The sequence below is a fragment of the Gossypium arboreum genome, chromosome 4, assembly GCF_025698485.1.
Source record: "Gossypium arboreum isolate Shixiya-1 chromosome 4, ASM2569848v2, whole genome shotgun sequence".
NCBI lineage: Eukaryota > Viridiplantae > Streptophyta > Magnoliopsida > Malvales > Malvaceae > Gossypium > Gossypium arboreum.
Window position 1 is genome coordinate 100,582,171 of NC_069073.1, and position 17,418 is coordinate 100,599,588.

The 17,418-nt window shown below is 30.6% G+C and overlaps 2 protein-coding genes and 1 long non-coding RNA gene across 5 annotated transcripts; 2 read left to right on the forward strand and 1 right to left on the reverse strand.

Moving 5' to 3' along the window:
• Positions 1-9,555: 9,555 nt before the first annotated feature.
• On the forward strand, positions 9,556-11,421 carry LOC128291663 (uncharacterized). Of its 2 annotated transcripts, none has more exons than XR_008281480.1 (2): positions 9,556-9,647; positions 9,914-11,421. XR_008281480.1 is itself a non-coding variant. In XM_053026866.1 (2 exons), the coding sequence occupies exons 1-2, from the start codon at positions 9,610-9,612 to the stop codon at positions 10,586-10,588; spliced, it is 303 nt and encodes a 100-aa protein (XP_052882826.1). In that variant the 5' UTR covers positions 9,562-9,609; the 3' UTR covers positions 10,589-11,421. The 2 variants fall into 2 exon arrangements, 1 of the variants encoding a protein (XP_052882826.1); XM_053026866.1 differs by having other exon boundaries at positions 9,562-9,647; positions 10,324-11,421.
• On the reverse strand, positions 10,027-10,598 carry LOC128291664 (uncharacterized). The gene is made up of 2 exons (XR_008281481.1): positions 10,464-10,598; positions 10,027-10,212 (listed from the first exon to the last, which is right to left on the reverse strand). It is a non-coding gene; the product is annotated as an uncharacterized LOC128291664 (long non-coding RNA).
• Positions 11,422-14,800: 3,379 nt separating the features above from the next.
• Positions 14,801-17,104, forward strand: LOC108459930 (peroxidase 21-like). 2 transcript variants are annotated; one of them, XM_017759328.2, is made up of 5 exons: positions 14,801-14,948; positions 15,149-15,297; positions 15,412-15,600; positions 15,693-15,858; positions 16,623-17,104. In XM_017759328.2, exons 1-5 carry the CDS (start codon positions 14,873-14,875, stop codon positions 17,027-17,029), a joined length of 987 nt encoding a protein of 328 aa, XP_017614817.1. In that variant the 5' UTR covers positions 14,801-14,872; the 3' UTR covers positions 17,030-17,104. The 2 variants fall into 2 exon arrangements, with proteins under 2 accessions (XP_017614817.1, XP_052883175.1); XM_053027215.1 differs by having other exon boundaries at positions 15,182-15,297.
• The last annotated feature ends 314 nt before the right edge of the window (positions 17,105-17,418 follow it).

A 17,418-nucleotide genomic window follows, 5' to 3' on the forward strand; every position in this document is an offset into this window, starting at 1 on the left:
AAAGCCTAGAATTAAAAGAAACCCTAACAGATCGAGAGAAAATGAGTAGCTATGGTGGGTGAATTCAGTGCAGTGAAATGAAAAGGAAAGGAAAAAGAAGTGTGATTGGTTTAGGTGTATTGACTTGGTGTTGCTGGAAATGGGAAATTTGGGGGCAAATTTTGAGAGCTATTTGGGGGATTTAGGGGCGCAACTGAAATGAGAATAAGAGGGAGTAACGAGCGGGTAACCAAAAATTGGGGATTTTAATTTTCTCTTTTGCGGCGTTTCCACTAAAAACGCCATTATAGATCAATTTTTTGTGACGTTTTACTTAAAATCGCCACCGTTGTTTAATTTTAAATTTTTTTCATTTTTAATATATTTTTTTCTATTTTTCTTTTAAAATTTTTGTGTTGAACTTATTATTTTTGAATTTTTAATTTTGAATATTGAACTTTTTAATTGAAATATGGACTAAATTATTAATTATTATATGTTAAGTTTTTATTTTTTAAATTTTAATTTTTTTGAAGATTTTATAATTTTTAAATTAACATATAAAATACAAAAGGAAACTTTAAGAGATATAAAATGGAATCGATGAATTAAAAAAATAAAAATGACACAACAATACAAGCATTATTCTTTTAAGAATGGTCCGCATTAGTTGTTTATACACATTTTAAAAAATAAATACATCAATATAATACATTATTTAATATATAAATTACAAAACATTAATCAATCTAAGCCTTAAACCCTTACCCCCTGAACCTTAAATCATAAATATAATCTCTAAACCCTAAAAACCTAACACTTAACCCCTAACCCATACCCCTTAAACCCCAACCCTTAAACCGTAATCCATAATCCTTAAACCCATAATCCGTAAACCTTAAAATAGTAACTCATACACTTTAAACCCTAAACCATATACCTTAAACCATAAACCATAAACTATAATGATAATTAATTCAATATTTTAAACCTAATACTATCTCTTTTATAATTATATAAGAAAATATTTATCATATAAATTAAAAACACTAATTAATCTAAACCCTAAACTCCTAATCCTTAAACCCTAAACCATGAATCCTAAAACATAAACCCTAAACCATGAACCACTAACCCTTAACCCTTAACCCTTAACCCCTAACACCTAAATGACCTTAAACCTCAACCCTTAAACCATAATCCATAAACCTTAAAATAGTAACTCATAAACATTAAACCCTTAACCATATACCATAAACCCTAAACTATAATGATAATTAATTGAATATTTTAAAATTAATACTATCATTAATTGAATATTTTAAAATTAATACTATCTCTTTTACAATTATATAAGAAAATATTTAACATATAAATTAAAAAGCAATTAGTCATATACCAAAAATCTTTAAAATTATTTTAAATAATAGTATTTTTATTTTTTTATTTTTTGTGGCGTTTTTTAAAACACGCCGCTAAAGATCGAGCATTAGCGGCGTTTTTCAAAAAGCGCCGCTAAAGCCACTAAAAGCTCAATACTTTTGCAAAATTCTTTAGCGGCGCTTTTAAAATACTTGATCTTTAGTTGTGTTTTTAAAAGCGCCGTTAAAGCCACTAAAGGCTCAATACAAAACGATGGCGTTGTGTTAATTTTTTGTGGCGTTTTTTGAAAAGCGCCGCTAAAGATCGAGCATTAGCGGCTTTTTTAAAAAGCGCTGCTAATACTCAACCTTTAGTGGCGTTTTTCATTCAAACACTGCTAAAAACGCCGCTAAAAATCTATTTTGCTGTAGTGCCCATCCCATCCCATGCTACCTAAGAAAACAATTTGAGCACTCTATTGACTACAAATCATGGTATGGGGATGTTTTTGTTTTCGGTCAGTTTGGTCGACTACTTGCATTTATGGACTTGGGACTTCTTGTTTGTGTCTCATAAACATATTACGTTTTTTTCCTATGATATCATAGTATTATCATCATCAATTTGATTCAAGTTTTTGGTATAATATTGGTTTCATGTTCAAAATCACATGATTTTGTCTCTATCTTTTGCATTTTTGCAAAAAAAATTATTGGGTATGGAGAGAGATTGGATAACGGTGCATTTTATAGATATTAAATTTATGTTATAAAATTATTTGATAAATTAGTAAAATTAGACACTTAATATAATTATATTATTTATTAAAATAAATATTGATGTTTTTAAGGTTTGTTTTAGGCCTTTCTTTTCTTTGAATTTTTTATGTATTTTCAAACTAAATCATATTGGTAGCTTATGAAATTTCATTTTAGGAGGTCAGGACTCTCGTGTTTCATCCCTTTAGTTTTGGATTCTTTCTTTTTTCTTTTATCAAAATTATTTTTAATAAATAAGTATTATTGTTCTTTTGTTATTTTTACGTAACATAAATTTGGGATAATATTTAATGCATCGTCGATGTGTAAATCTCGTACATCTTCAATAAATCACATTAAATCACCTCATCGATGAGTAAAATAATAAAATATTTGACAGTTTATAAATAAATGCTGATAAGATTAATTAATTATATTTTTATTTCCTCAAGTCTTCCCTGTATCTTGACATAGCCAAACTTCTCTAAACATGGTTTTGGGATTTGGGATATTTTTGTTGAATTTAAAATTATTTCATTGATTTTCAATCACTAAATTTGGTGATTAAAATCAATGAAATAATTCTAAATTGAGAAAAACTCTCAAAAATTATAACTCAATTTGGAAAAATTTTGCCATACAGTAGAAAGAAATTGAGAAAATAAAATTATAATTAAATCAATATTTACTTATAAGTCCTCAAATATTTTATTATTTTATTCATTGTGAGGTGGTTCAATAATGATGCATAAGGTTTATACGTCGTTAGTGAATTAAATATTAACTCTTTTTATTTTTATTTTTAAAAATTTTAATTATATTAAATTTATTTTCTAAATTAGATGATTTAGGGTTTGTTATGTAGTACGTGATATGATATGAAAGCAATTTAGATTTTTATTGCAAACTTTCTTTGCGTGTTCTTAATCAACAACATATGTATGGTCTCAATCAAAATGCCTATTTTATTCTAACATTTATTTTAATTTTATATTAAATAAAAAATTAAAAGATTATGAAACACATTTAAAATATTGTAAGTAGCAATTTCTTAAGAAATTAAAATTTTCAGTAATTTTATTAAAAAGTTTCAATAATTTATCAAAGGCACCCCAAATTATAATTTTTTTTAAGTTAACTTAAGTATTATTAAAATTCCATAATGGCGAAGAATAACGTTCTCCCAACACCAACCAATGAATAACATTCATGTAGCTTAAACCAACATCAAAAGAGCAAACACTATCTAAAAATCAATGGGTAGGATTGTGAGCAACTTCATTGTCATAACAAAAAATAACAAACATCAAAACTAACACAAAATCCACGAGCCTCCTCAAAGATTTGACCAGGGGCGAAGCCAGAAAAATTTTTTAGGGGCGAATGAAATTTTAATTTTTTATAGTTTATATCTTTATAATTTGTAAATGATTAAATCAAATTTTTATAATTTTACGGGAGGTCAAAGTGTAATTTTACCTTTACTAATTTAAAATTTTTAAAAAAAATTTAAGGGCCTAAAATGCAATTTTACATTTTAGGAGGCTTGGGGCCAATGCCAACCCCCTGACTTTGCCCATGGATTTGACCATATAAAGATGAGTCCAAAATTCGACTATTAAGCCTAAAAATAAAAGCACAATAGTAGCTCTCAATAATAAGTTGATGAAAACCAAAATCTCTCATAAAAATTAGAAGTAGTAAAACTTGATTTCTCTTACCTTTTTTTGGTTATTCCTTTTTATTTTCATCAATTATTTTAATATGTTTTTCAAATAATCTCTTAAAATATTTTATAAAATTTATATTTATTTGAGATTAAAATTGTTTAGGTAGGTCTACTGTATGACACGCTTATGTCTGCTTGTTTAACATGGCTCTTTTAGGACTATTAGTCTTGAATACGTTTTTTTAGGGCTTTCTTTTAATTTTTTGTCGATTTCTAAACTAGTTCTGCTATTTTGGGTTCATTTTGTTTGCTTGGGTATTTTTCAAATGGAGAATGAAATGGCTGGATTACGTATTGGGGAAAAGGAACATGAAGTGCTGCAGGTTGAGGGGATTTTAAAGGATCAAAAGTCAGTGTATAATCTATATCTGGTTGGTTGTTTTGTTACTACAAGTGTTGTGCATTTTCCTGCTATGCGCAACACCCTAGAGAATTTATGACACCTATTAGAAGGCATTAAGATCTCAGATCTAGGTGAAAACCGGTTCCTATTTAGAATTTTTTCACCGAGTTGACATTGAAAGAGTTATTAAGGGAGCATCTTGGACTTTTAACAATTATTTCTTAGTGTTTCATCGGTAATGGGACAATGAGGATCATTTAAATGTGCCATTGATTTATACGTACTTTTGGGTTCAGATTCATGGATTGCCACCAGGGTTTTTCTTTGAAATTGTTACGAAACAATGGGGAATTTTATTGGTTTTTTTTTTTAAGAATAGACTCCAAACAGGCTAGTTGGGGTTTTTTTCAATTTATGCGAATTAAGATGAAAGTGGATATAAGATCTCCGTTGAAACATAGAAAGAAAATCAAAGTATCATCTTAGAATAACATATATGTTCAGTTTCAATATTAGAAGCTTACACTATTTTGCTTTCTATGTGGTTGTCTAGGTCATAGTGATAGCTTTTGCCCAATCAAGCTACGAAGAGAAGTAGATGAATCGAAAACAGGATTGGATATCTCGTTATACGCATTGGGGAGAAGAGTTGTCGTAATGGAAAGTATTTAGTTGCATAAGGGGAACGAGGGAATTTCTAGACAGAATCTTCTAACAATTGGCGGGGGGAAAAGGAACATCAAAGACTTCTTACTAGCGAGACCTATAAGGCGGGTTAATCCAGTGTTGGGAATAAATCTGAAAAAGCTTGGAACGAGAGGAAAAGGGGATCAATTGGGTTTTTTTTACTAGTATGAAGCAGGATCCAATGATTCACAATTTGTAGGATGGCCCGATTGAGGATTTTGAGAGGAAGAAAATGCAAAGAATTAGGAGTTTCTCTAGGGGGTTTCTGAAGTTTCGAATTTTGCAGAGAAATGTGATAAGCGATTATTGGTTTATCAGAATAAGTTGTCAACGACCGCCAAGGGGTAGGTCGGTCGGTAGTAATGAAGATCATGTGTTAGAATATTCGTGGGTTGGGAGCTCACAGAATATGAGGAGAATTTAGTATATGCTTAGAATTTACAATCCCCAAATTGTATTCTTTATGGAGATTTAATTAGATTCAAATAGAATGGAAAAGGGTGTACATGAATGGTGGATTTGTTCATGATATTGAGGTTGCTGCAGAAAGTACTAGGGTAGGGCTTAGTTTGGGTTGGAAATCTGAGGTTGATATAGAATTGAGAAGTTTTTCGAAAAATCATATTAATGTGGAAATTCAAGGGGGATGTTGATGGGGATAAATAAAGGATGACAGGGTTTTATGGTTGTCCTAATATGTGGTTCTTTTTAGAGACGTGGGATCTTCTACGAAGTTTAGGTCGGGATAATACTTTACATTGGTTAGTGTGCGGAGATTTTAATAAGATCTTTTATTCTTTTAAAAAGAAAGAGGGAGCTCTTCGGGATGAGGGTTGTATAAAAGATTTCTGAAATATGTTACATGAATTCTAATTAGAGGATTTAGGGTACGAAAGACCTTGGTTTAATTAGGAACGTGGGAATTTTGTATAGAATAATATTAGAAAATGGTTGGATTGGGGGTTGCGAATGCATGTTGGTAGAAGCAATTCTCTACTTTTTCTTTGAAACATTTACCTCACTTGTTATTTGATTATTGCCAGTTATTGATAGATATGATACAGAGGATAGAAAGGTAAAAGGTGGCTGTTGGTTGTTGGAGGACCCGTTCAAAGCGAAGATTAATCGCTTATGGAAAAATAATGTAAGGAATATTTCCCAGCAATTAGCGTCCCTGTGTAAGTGTCTAAATAAGTGGGCAGTTCAATTGAAATTAAGAAATGGGACGGATGATGGGGGTTGTGAAATCGACTGGTGGATCCTAATAAAGGTGATAGAGATGAGAAGAATATCTTTGATCTTTTAGGCACTAAATTGGAAATAAACCTGAAAATAGATAAGGAAGAACTATATTGAAAGTAGCGAGCACGAGTGAATTGGTTGAAGCTGGGGGACAGGAATACGGGGTTTTTTTTCACAGATTTGTGTCGCAGAAAAGGATAACTAATAAAATTAAGGGCTTAATAGGGGTTGATGGGCAAACTATTTCGGATAGAGATGATTTGTTTGCCGTTGCAAATGAATATTTCATGTAGTTGTTTTCCTCGCAATGAAAAGGGAATTCAGATCATATTTTAGTGGGGGTGGAAAAATGCATTATTAATGAGAAAAATGTTTGCTTACATGCTAGATATGAGAGAATGGAAGTCTTTATTGCTTTGTGAACTATGGCGCGAACAAAAGTGTCGAGACCGGATGGCTTACTAGATCTGTTTTATCATAATTACCGACACATTATGGGATAATATGTTGGAGATCATTGCCTTAAGGTTCTAAATAAAGGTAAATTATTTGTTGACATTAATAAAGCAAATATAGTTCTTATTCCCCAAACTGCTAATCCATCATGTATGCAACAATTTCGTCTCATTAGTTTATGTTTCGTCTGGTATAAGATCATTTCAAAAACAGTGGTGAATAGATTCCAAAAAGTATTGAATGTGTATATAAATGAAACGTAGAGTGCCTTTGTTTCGGGAAGGCTAATTACGGATAATATTCTTCTTTCTTATGAAATTCTCAATATATATAAACGGAAAAGGCTGGGTAAAGGAGGCCATTTCATTCTTAAATTGGATATGAGTAAAGCTTATAATAGAGTGGAGTGGAATTTTCTAGAGAGTGTGATGTTGAAAATGGGTTTCTCAAGGAGATGGGTGGATTTTATTGTACATTGTATTAGTACAGTGTTTTACTCTGTGGTTTTGAATTGCGAGTTAAAAAGGGAATTTTCTCTTGGAATGGAGCTTAGGTAGAGGGGTCCCCTTAGCCCTTACTTGTTTTTGATTTGTAGTAAGGGATTGTCTTCCCTTTTACGAATGACAATTTGGAAGAAGTTGGTTAGGGGAGCAAAAATTAGTAGAAGGGACTCGAAATTTTCACATTTATTGTTTGCAAATGATTGTTTCCTTTTTGGAAAGGCAACAGAAAATGAAGCTATAATTTTGAAGTAAATCTTGGTTGAATGTTTCCTTTCTGGAAAGGCAACAGAAAATGGAGCTATAATTTTGAAGTAAATCTTGGTTGAATATGAGAATGCGTCGGACCAATGTGTTAATTTTGAGAAATTTGTTTTTTATTTTAGTGCAAATGTTAAAGAGCATAATAGTGGAGATATTGATGGATGTCTTGGTGTTCGTTCCTCTACTAATTCAAAGCAGTATTTGGGTTTACCAAACATGATGAGTCGGAATAAAAGATGGGCTTTCTAAGTTTTGAAGGATCTATTAAGAAGCTATATTGTGAGTTGGTGTGTTAAACCTTTGTCACAGGGGATAATGAGATCTTTATTAAAAGTGTTTTGCAAACCATTCCTACCTTTGCAATGTCATGCTTTTTGTTACCAACATCGTTTTGCTTGGACCTAAAATGAATTATAAGCAAATTTTGGTGGCAAAAGCATGGGGGAAGAAAGGGCATTCATTGGTGTGAGTAGTTGAAGTTGTGTAAGCTAAGGGAGGATAGGGGGCTTGGGTTTCAAAAATTTGGCAAAATATAATACTGTGTTACCTGCAAAAAAAGGGTGGCGTTTGATTAAATGTTTAAATTCACTTTTAGCGCAATCGCTTAAAGGAAAGTATTATTCAACTACTGGTTTTATGAGTGCAAATCTAGGCACTTAGCCATCATATACCTAGAAGAGCATTTGTGCTGCTAAGGGAATGCTTCAAACGAGATTGGGTGATGGCGAGTGGGTTCTGGGAACAATACCAGAATTTGGGAGAATTTAGATTCTGAGGTTGCCTGAAAGAAAAATACAACCATGTGGAGGGAACTTATCAATTTGGTTAGTGTCTGAGTTGATTAATCCTCAGGAAAGACAGTAGGATGAGCGTAAACTCGGGTTTTTTTACAGAAATAGTACCCAAAAAAATAAAAAATACCAAAATAATATATTCAAGAAACTATGTACCAAAATGGTACATCTGGGGTGGTCACGCCTCTGTCATGGGCGGCACCACCCTAAGTCTTTTGACAAAAAAAAAAAAACACAAATCACACAAATCTGTTAAAAAAAAAGATTTGACAACTCACCTAGCACCGGTCACGCCTTCCCCATAGGCGGCACCAGTGTTGTTGCCATGGAAGAAGAAGAAGAAGAAGAAAAAGAAGAAGAAGAGGGCGGCAAGAAAGGAAAGAAAGAAGAGAGAGGGAAGGAAAGAAAATTAAGGAAAATAAATAAATAGAAATGAAAGTTTAAGGTTTAGGAAGAATAATTAAAATTTTTAAAAGGTAACCTTTTTTGTTATAAAATTTAATTTGTATATACAAATAATAAAGAAATATTATTATACAAATATTACAAATTTATAAACTTAAATATTTACATATACAAATAATATAGAAATATTATTATCGTAAATATTTAAGTTTATAAATTTGTAATATTAAACCCTAAACTTTCCTTTCTATTTATTTATTTTCCTTATTTTGTAACATTTAAGTTTATTTTCTCTTTCCTTCCTCTCTTTTTTTTATATTTCTATATTATTTGTATATGTAAATATTTAAATTTATAAATTTGTACTATTTATTTTATTTTCTCTTTGTTTATTCAATAGAAATATTATATGTATAATTGTATGTATTGTTATTTTAAAAGTCGGTATAAATTTTTTATGTTATTTTAAAAGTTGATATAAATTTTAACTCATAATTTAGTACAGTGTAATATTTTGCGAGTTAATTGTACAAGATAAGTAACCAATTTGTAATGATTAATTACAACAAATAATTATAACATGCCAAATAATTTAAATTACATAAAAATATATCTAATCAACCTAAAACACACATAACAAATAAATTATATAAAATAAAACATTCTTTGTACATAACATAAATAGATTTTTTTACTTCAATAAACATTAAAAATAAATTATAAATCAATAAAAATATAAAATAAATACAAACATACCTTAATAACTTTTTTAACCAAATAATACCTTATAAAAATAAAATTAAAAATTAAATTCCAATGAAATCAACATAATAATAATAATAATAATAATAATAATAATAATAAATTAAATTAAATTATATAACAAAAAATTATATTTTAACACTTTAATTATTCTTGTAAAAAACAGAAAAGGAAAAGAAATAATAACTACAGCAATTAAAACGCGGGTTTAAGTATTCTTCTCTAAACCCTAAACTTTCTTATTTATTTATTTTTTCCCTTATTTTTCTCTTTCATCCCTCTCTCTTCTTTCTTTTTCCCGCCGCCCTCTTCTTCTTCTTCTTCTTCCATGGCTGCCTCCACCCTAAGCGTGACTGGTGCTCTCAGGTGAGTTGTCAAATCCTGTTTTTTTAACAGATTTGTGTGATTTGTGTTTTTTTTTTTGTCAGAAGAACTAGAGTGGTGCCGCCCATGACAGAGGCGTGACCTCCCTAGATGTACCATTTTGGTATATAGTTTCTTGAATATATTATTTTGGTTTTTTTATTTTTTTGGGTACTATTTTTGTAAAAAACCTGCATAAACTCACAGTGCATTTGGGTGAGGAAATTGCTGAAAGGGTCCGATGTATTCTTATTGTTGGGAATCCGCAGGAGGACATGATGGGGTGGGGGGAGGAGCCGTCAAATGATTTTTCAGAAAGAAGTGGCTATAAGATCTTAATTCAAAGTGTTGTGGCTGCTGATAGGAGTGATACTTATAAAACTTTTTATAAAAAAACTCTGGTAGATCAATTTACCAGAGAAAATAAAAATTACAACATAGATAATTTTTAAAAATTACATCCCTAGCTATTACAATTTGTACAATAGGAGGATATGAAGTTCAGCAATGTGCCCAAAATGTACAAGAGATGTCGAAACTTCTGAGCATATCTTTAGCGACTATCCGTCTGTAGCAGAAATATGGAGAAAGATGTTGAATGGCCTGATAATATTGCAAATAGTTCTTTACAGGATTGGCTTAATTATATTGTTTCCTCTTTCTCTACTACTACATGCAGAGCAGTGATTTGTACTCTATGGTATATTTGGTCAACAAGAAACAGGCTAATACATGACAGAAGGATCATATTATCTCAAGACATAATTCATATAGTCGAGGCTTATATTAGAGAGGTTAATGGGGTACAAAGGAAATTACCTGTTAAAAGGGTGAAGAGTGAACGATGGAGGCTTCTAGAGGCTTCTTTCCTTAAAGTAAATTTTGATGCAGCGTTTAAAGGAAATGACAGGAGATCTTGCACGGAGATTGTAACCAGAAACTAGGAGGATCAAGTGGTGGGTTCAAAGACAATAGTGAATCGTCATATACCTACGAGTTTTGTAGTAGAGGCCCTTGAATATCTCCAGGCAGTGGTTTGGGGGATATATTTAGGGATTCGAGAAGTGCTGGTGGAAGGGGACGCCTTGTCGATGACAAAAAGGATGTGGTCCTGCAATGAAAATGGTTCGGTTATAGGGGCTTATATACAAGATGCAAAAAAAAAAAAAAAAAAGCAGAAGGTTTCACAAGATGCTCATTTAGACATGTTCATAAAGACGCGAATAGAGTTGCACATATACTAGCCAGAGAGGGGGAGTACTTATCTGGAGGGGTGTGTGTCGGATTTTGCGAGAGATGCGGTGGACAACGATCGGTGCGAGCAATAGTTGGGGGAAGTTGAAAGAAATGGTGGAAATGCTTCTCTGATAGTATCGCAAGGAATTTGAAGGGGGCTCTGACGAGAGGAGGATATTGAAGGCCGTGGGGTGAGGGTATGAAGGCTGGTGGCTTTTACTGGCCGTGGTGATAGGTTGCTGGATTTCCTTGAAGATCGATGATCTTAGGGGGGCTCGATTTGAGATCAGGGAGGAGGTGACGGTATGATTTTTTGCTTAGAATTAGAGGTTGCTGTTTGGTTTTCCATGGAAAGGGAGAGTGGGTATGGCTTTGGAAACGATAGATTTCTCGAATGCTTTGCTAAGTGGAAAAGTTTGGTTATTATTTATTTAATTTGTTTAGTTCAGATTTTTCTATTGGGTTTTGATTTCTTTTGATTATATATTTTTGTTTAGTCTAGTTTATTATTATTAATAAAATAACTCAGATTCCTTAAAAACAGTTGAGGTAACAATGAAATAATTATTTTATTATTTTAAAAATATTTTTAATAATCTTGACTTTTATCTAGCTATAGTTAAATCTTTTTTAAATATACTTTTAGCATAGGTTTAAACCATATTACTCTCATCACTACCCTTAATATTATATAAATATTTTTATTTAAATAATTAATAACTTAATTTGAAGAAAATCTAAAATAATAAAAAATAAAATTAGTTTTAAAAAGAAAAAAACAAATTTTGTAGTTTTGAAAATTAACTCTAGATAGATTTCAATTCCCAAGTATTTTTTTAATTTTAAAAATAAATTAGTTAGAGTTAAATTAATTTATAAAGTATTCAATTAAATAATAGATTACAAATTATATTGAGTTATTTTAAGGGATAAATATCAAAACTATACATGAACTTTGATCTAATGTGTAATGTTGTACATGAACTTTGATTTTGTTTAATTTTATACATGAAATTTTAATTTGATTTAATTTTCGCAAAACACTAATAATATTATCGAATTATTACCATTTTACATTGATATATTGCATACACAAACAACTATATTAATACAATATGAAAATAAATATATGTATTCATTTCTTTAAATGTGTACAATTGAATTAAAATTAAAATTTCATGTATATATATGAATCACAATTCAAGTTTCATGTGTATAATATCATTTACATGCTTAAAAAAATTGATTTTCCATTAATTTATTGGTGCCTACAATCTTATTTTTAAGATTATCTTAATCTAAGTTATTTTCAAGTAGAGAACATCAATATAATTTATATTTAATATAATGATAGTATACGGATTATATTTTAATATATCATTACGTGATTTTTTAATTTAATGATGTGTAATCATCTAATTCACTGATAATATATACAATAATATATTATCAATACATGATATATATTTCAACAAAGTGTGGTGAAAGGGATTGGCAAGGACTTGGGGCTTAAATTATATTTTAAGCCTTCTCAAAATTAAAAATTAATTTAGAAGTTTTTAAATTTTAATTAATTAAAAATTATAATTTTAATCTTTAAAAATTTAATAATTTAATTTAAACATTTTTAATATAAAACTTTTAACTTTGATCCGTCAATTTTTATAATCCAATCTCAAACCCTTTAAACAAAATTAGACGCACACAAGTTTTATCATTATACTGCCTTGATTGGCCTTTGTGTTGTTATTCATTGCTTCGGCCACAAGACCTAGTCTTAAAGAACATATGAATTGAAGGAGAGCCCAGAGAAAAGGGGCAATTGGGCAACCTATACGTCTGAATTGAATACTCAAGAAACAGGCCGAGGTCATGCCGCAAGTTGGAACCCAATTTGTAAATGGACTTCAGTCAAATACTATACTAAAATTAAAAGGAAAATCAAGAACAAGATTGTCAATTTGTCATCATCGATTACTTGCTTTGAAATCTGCCTCACCACTCCTTTTGGATCTCCCACTAATCACTTTGAAACCAAGGGTTTGTACCACTATCAAGTTTAAAGCTGATCCCTTTCTTCTACTTCTTCTTCTTGTAGAAAAATTAGTGGAATTTTACCTTCCAAACAAAATAGAAATAGTGGGTTTTTTACGTTCAATAAAATAAGAGCACCATTTCCACTAAGATTTGGCAAACGAGAGGTGACGTTGGCTTCCATATTGAGAGGTTAATATTTTTCCAATTGACTATGAATCAGTTTCAACATAATTATAAAGATAAACACTGTCAGCATTGCTCTTATGCTACCAACTTCCGAAGGCTACACTCATTATTCATTGCTCATTAAGCTTTTAATTTAATGTTATTCCGCATTCTTTCTTTTTCCTGGTATGATTACAAACCGATGGAAGGAATATAACACCAAAATTTCAACCATGAATTTTGAAGTGGAGCCCCAACCACTATCCCTGACAAGAATTCACATTTTATATAATGGAAGTTGGAGCTTGTGGTGAATGTGTTTGTTATACTTTTCAACATACCACCTTTAACTGAATTACTAAATCTTATGGTTAAAAGATGCTCGGTAAAGTTTAGTTATTTTGTATCCTCACTAAGAGAATAGCATTGTCAAAAGACCACATCATATTAAACAAACCCATGCGATACTCAAAATATATACGGGGAATAATTTCTAACATTACTCGTTAATTTTACGAACGTTTTGTTCAATCCAATTAAATGAACTCCAACAATGCCTTTAAGCTGACATCTATCACTTTACCCTCTATCCTTAAGAGGTATAGTACATGATGCCTTAGAGCTAACCTGACTCTATAAAAACCTTCCTTTCAGCATCAAGGCAATGACTAATAAGATGATATGAGATCACCCAGTAAGCTAACACTTCACCTGAATATTACTCCAATACCTCTAAACCTCATTTCAATAGATCTTTGCACCATTTGCAATGTGAACCACCCTCATTCTGGTGAATTTTTGCATCACCTACAATGTGAACCACCCCACATCAATGGCACTCTATGATTCCAACGGTTTGAACCATTACTTTCGTGCTATTTTACATCATATGTATATGATTCAATTACTATAAGGAAATTAATTAGAAATTTCAAGATAAGGAAACATGTTGAATCAATTAGATTATATATGCTGTGGAAAGGAATTTCTTAATTTTATCTTTATTTTTATAAAAGAATTATATTATTTATTTATCCAATTTTTATAATTTTCAAGTTTTAGATTATGTTTAGCAAATTGAATTTATTATCTATTAAGTGATAAGTAAGTCCCTAGCTAGTAAAAAATTATATCTAGTAGTTTTTATTGTGGGTTATCAAATATGGTTAAAAAATTAAGTTGATTGAATTTTTCAACAATTTATTTAATAACAAAAATTGTGTTATATGTTTATGAAAGGTTGAGTTCTATTTCAATTAACCCTATCCCTATTCAATTACAAAAGGAAATCTGATAATTATATAAAATGAGTTAAATAATTAAAAAATAAACAAATATAATAAAAGATTATGATTGCAGGAAATAATCAAATTTAATTCTATCTTTTAAGCTTTATCCAGGCAACAAGGAATTAAAGAACTATGATGTTAACCAAAATACAAGATAATAAGATTACAACAGATAAATTTTTAATATATATGATATATTTTAAATGATAAAAAACTTTTAAAAAATAAAAATAAAAATAAAATGCAGAGAACACTAAATTGCTTAATCATTGTGTTTTGAATAGAATTATGGCACAATAATGAAATTATAGAGCACTTACCCAAGTGGACTGAAGGTCAACGAAAGTGGCGTAGTGGAGCGAGCGACAGTTAAAAGGCAACTCATTTTATTAGTTAAAATTTTCTGTTCTCTTCTTAAACCTTGCTATATAAGGCATTGGCACAGTCTTTGAGTTTGGATCAACCTAACATTTCAACCAAAAATATATTAAATCCAAGGACATGACTCTTAACAAGCACCATTGCTGCTCCACCTTCATCTTTCTGCTATTAATACTGCTCTCACAGTTTTATTCTGGTAATTTAACTATTTATTTTGATCCCTTTATTTGGTATTTATTACGTTAGAGCATCGTGTTAGTAAGGTGAAAGTATTGTCTTCTTTGCGTATCATTATCTTGAACAGCAATGCATTATTTTATTGAATTTAATGGTTGCTTTTCAATGCAATGGTATCCAAAGAAGACAATATTAAGATAATATGAACTTTGGTTGCAGTGAAAAGTGAACTTCAATTGAACTACTACGCAGAAAGTTGCCCAAGTGCGGCAGAGATTATCAAACAACAAGTTATTAAGCTGTACAACAAACATGGAAATACAGCAGTTTCTTGGGTTAGAAATCTCTTCCATGACTGCATGGTCAAGGTAAATATATATATGTATACAAATTCATTGTTTTATTGATCAAATAGCTTGCTATATATAATTAACCCTATTATAATGATATTATTAATTGATGAGCTGCTTTGTGGAATGCAGTCATGTGATGCATCGCTGCTGTTACGGAGGGTGAAGGGAATGGAATCGGAGCAAGAATCGGATAGGAGTTTTGGGATGAGAAATTTCAAGTACATTAACACAATCAAAGAGGCTGTGGAGAAAGAATGTCCGATGACAGTTTCTTGTGCTGATATCGTCTCTCTTTCTGCTAGAGATGGCATTGTCATGGTTCTTATTCAAATTCTTCTCTTTTGCTTTTCATTTAACAGAAGAATATTGTAAAATGTTTACCCTAGTTTGTGCCTGCATATGGTTTACAGCTTGGAGGACCACGCATTGAAATGAGAAGCGGTAGGAAAGATAGCAAGCAAAGTTACCCGACAGAGGTGCAAAATACCATCCCCAACCACAACGACACCATTGATTTGGTGCTTGCTCGCTTTCAATCCATTGGCATAGACACCCCAGGAACTGTTGCTTTATTAGGTATTAATACATGCCTTTCTCTTCTCCTATTTTTTCTCAATTTAACCACAAACAAATTATTCATTATGCGAAAAATTATTTGATATATAATGGGCAAAAACGAATTGGGTTTAAATAGTGACAACCTCTTATTTTAAAAATATATATAACAAAATTAAATTCTACTATTGGTCCCTGATTAAATTATATATTTCTCTCTTTACTCTAATTTGAAAATTTTGAAATTTCGATCCTTGATACAAACAATAGCAATTAAATTCATTTAGTCAGATTCTACCATCAATCTCATACTATGCATAAGTTATAGATTTAATCAATATTCTTGATTTGATTAGCTTTAATTTTGATACTTTTGAATTTCAAACTACTTGTTAAATCTAGTAACTAAAATAGCACGACTCTTATAAATATTATATGAAAATAACACATTAATATGCTATTTTGGAAAGACCATAATTTAGATTAACATATCTAATAGTTACGGTTAAGATTAAAACTAACATTTTAAAATTTAAAAATATAAATAACCAAATTAGAGTAGATAGACTAAATTTGTAACTCATGCATAGTACAAGTACTAATTGCAAAATTTGACCTAAAAAATGAAGTACGAGACATTTTCAGTGAAGATGTATCAAATGTTCCACCTTAATTTGCACTGAATTAACAAACCCAAAGTTTAAAAGTGACCTATAAAAGCTCAGGTGTTACGTTAATAAAATATTAGAGTCTTAGTTTTAGTGATCCGTATGACTGTTATGTAGGAGCTCACTCGGTAGGGCGAGTTCATTGTGTAAACTTGGTACACAGACTTTACCCCACAGTTGATCCAACACTGGACCCTGAGCATGCTGAGTACCTCAAAAGGAGGTGCCCGACACCCGACCCGGATCCGAAAGCGGTGTTGTACTCTAGAAATGACCTGGAAACGCCAATGATACTGGACAATATGTACTACAAGAACTTGTTGAAACACAAGGGGTTACTCATGGTGGATCAGCAATTGACTTCTCATCCACTTACTTCACCTTTGGTTGAGAAAATGGCTGCCGATAATGGATATTTCCACGACCAATTTGCGAAAGCTGTGCTGTTGTTATCAGAGAACAACCCACTTAATGAAGATCAAGGCGAGATTCGAAAAGATTGTCGCTATGTCAACCTTGTTTGATTATTACAACAATCTTAAATTAAACCTGTAATTTCGATTCACTTCCTTTAATAAAACTTATTATTGCAATATTAATATTTTGAAATTTTAACTAAATCATTTTAAAGTTAGAAAAAAAATTAAAATTGAATTATAATTTGGGAGTTTCATATTAATTATCCGTAGTTATAATTAGACTTGTTTAAAGTTGAGTTATTCATCCAAACTCCAAGATCTGCTCAAAATTTGGAAGGATTCGTGCAAATATATTAGACTCGAAAAATGAACTTCGATAAAAAAATTGGGTAAGTTTAAATTATGGGCCGAGATTGAACTTGAATATTCAATGTTGTTTTCTAATCTTTTAATATATTATATTATGTTATTTTTATATATTATGAAATTTATAG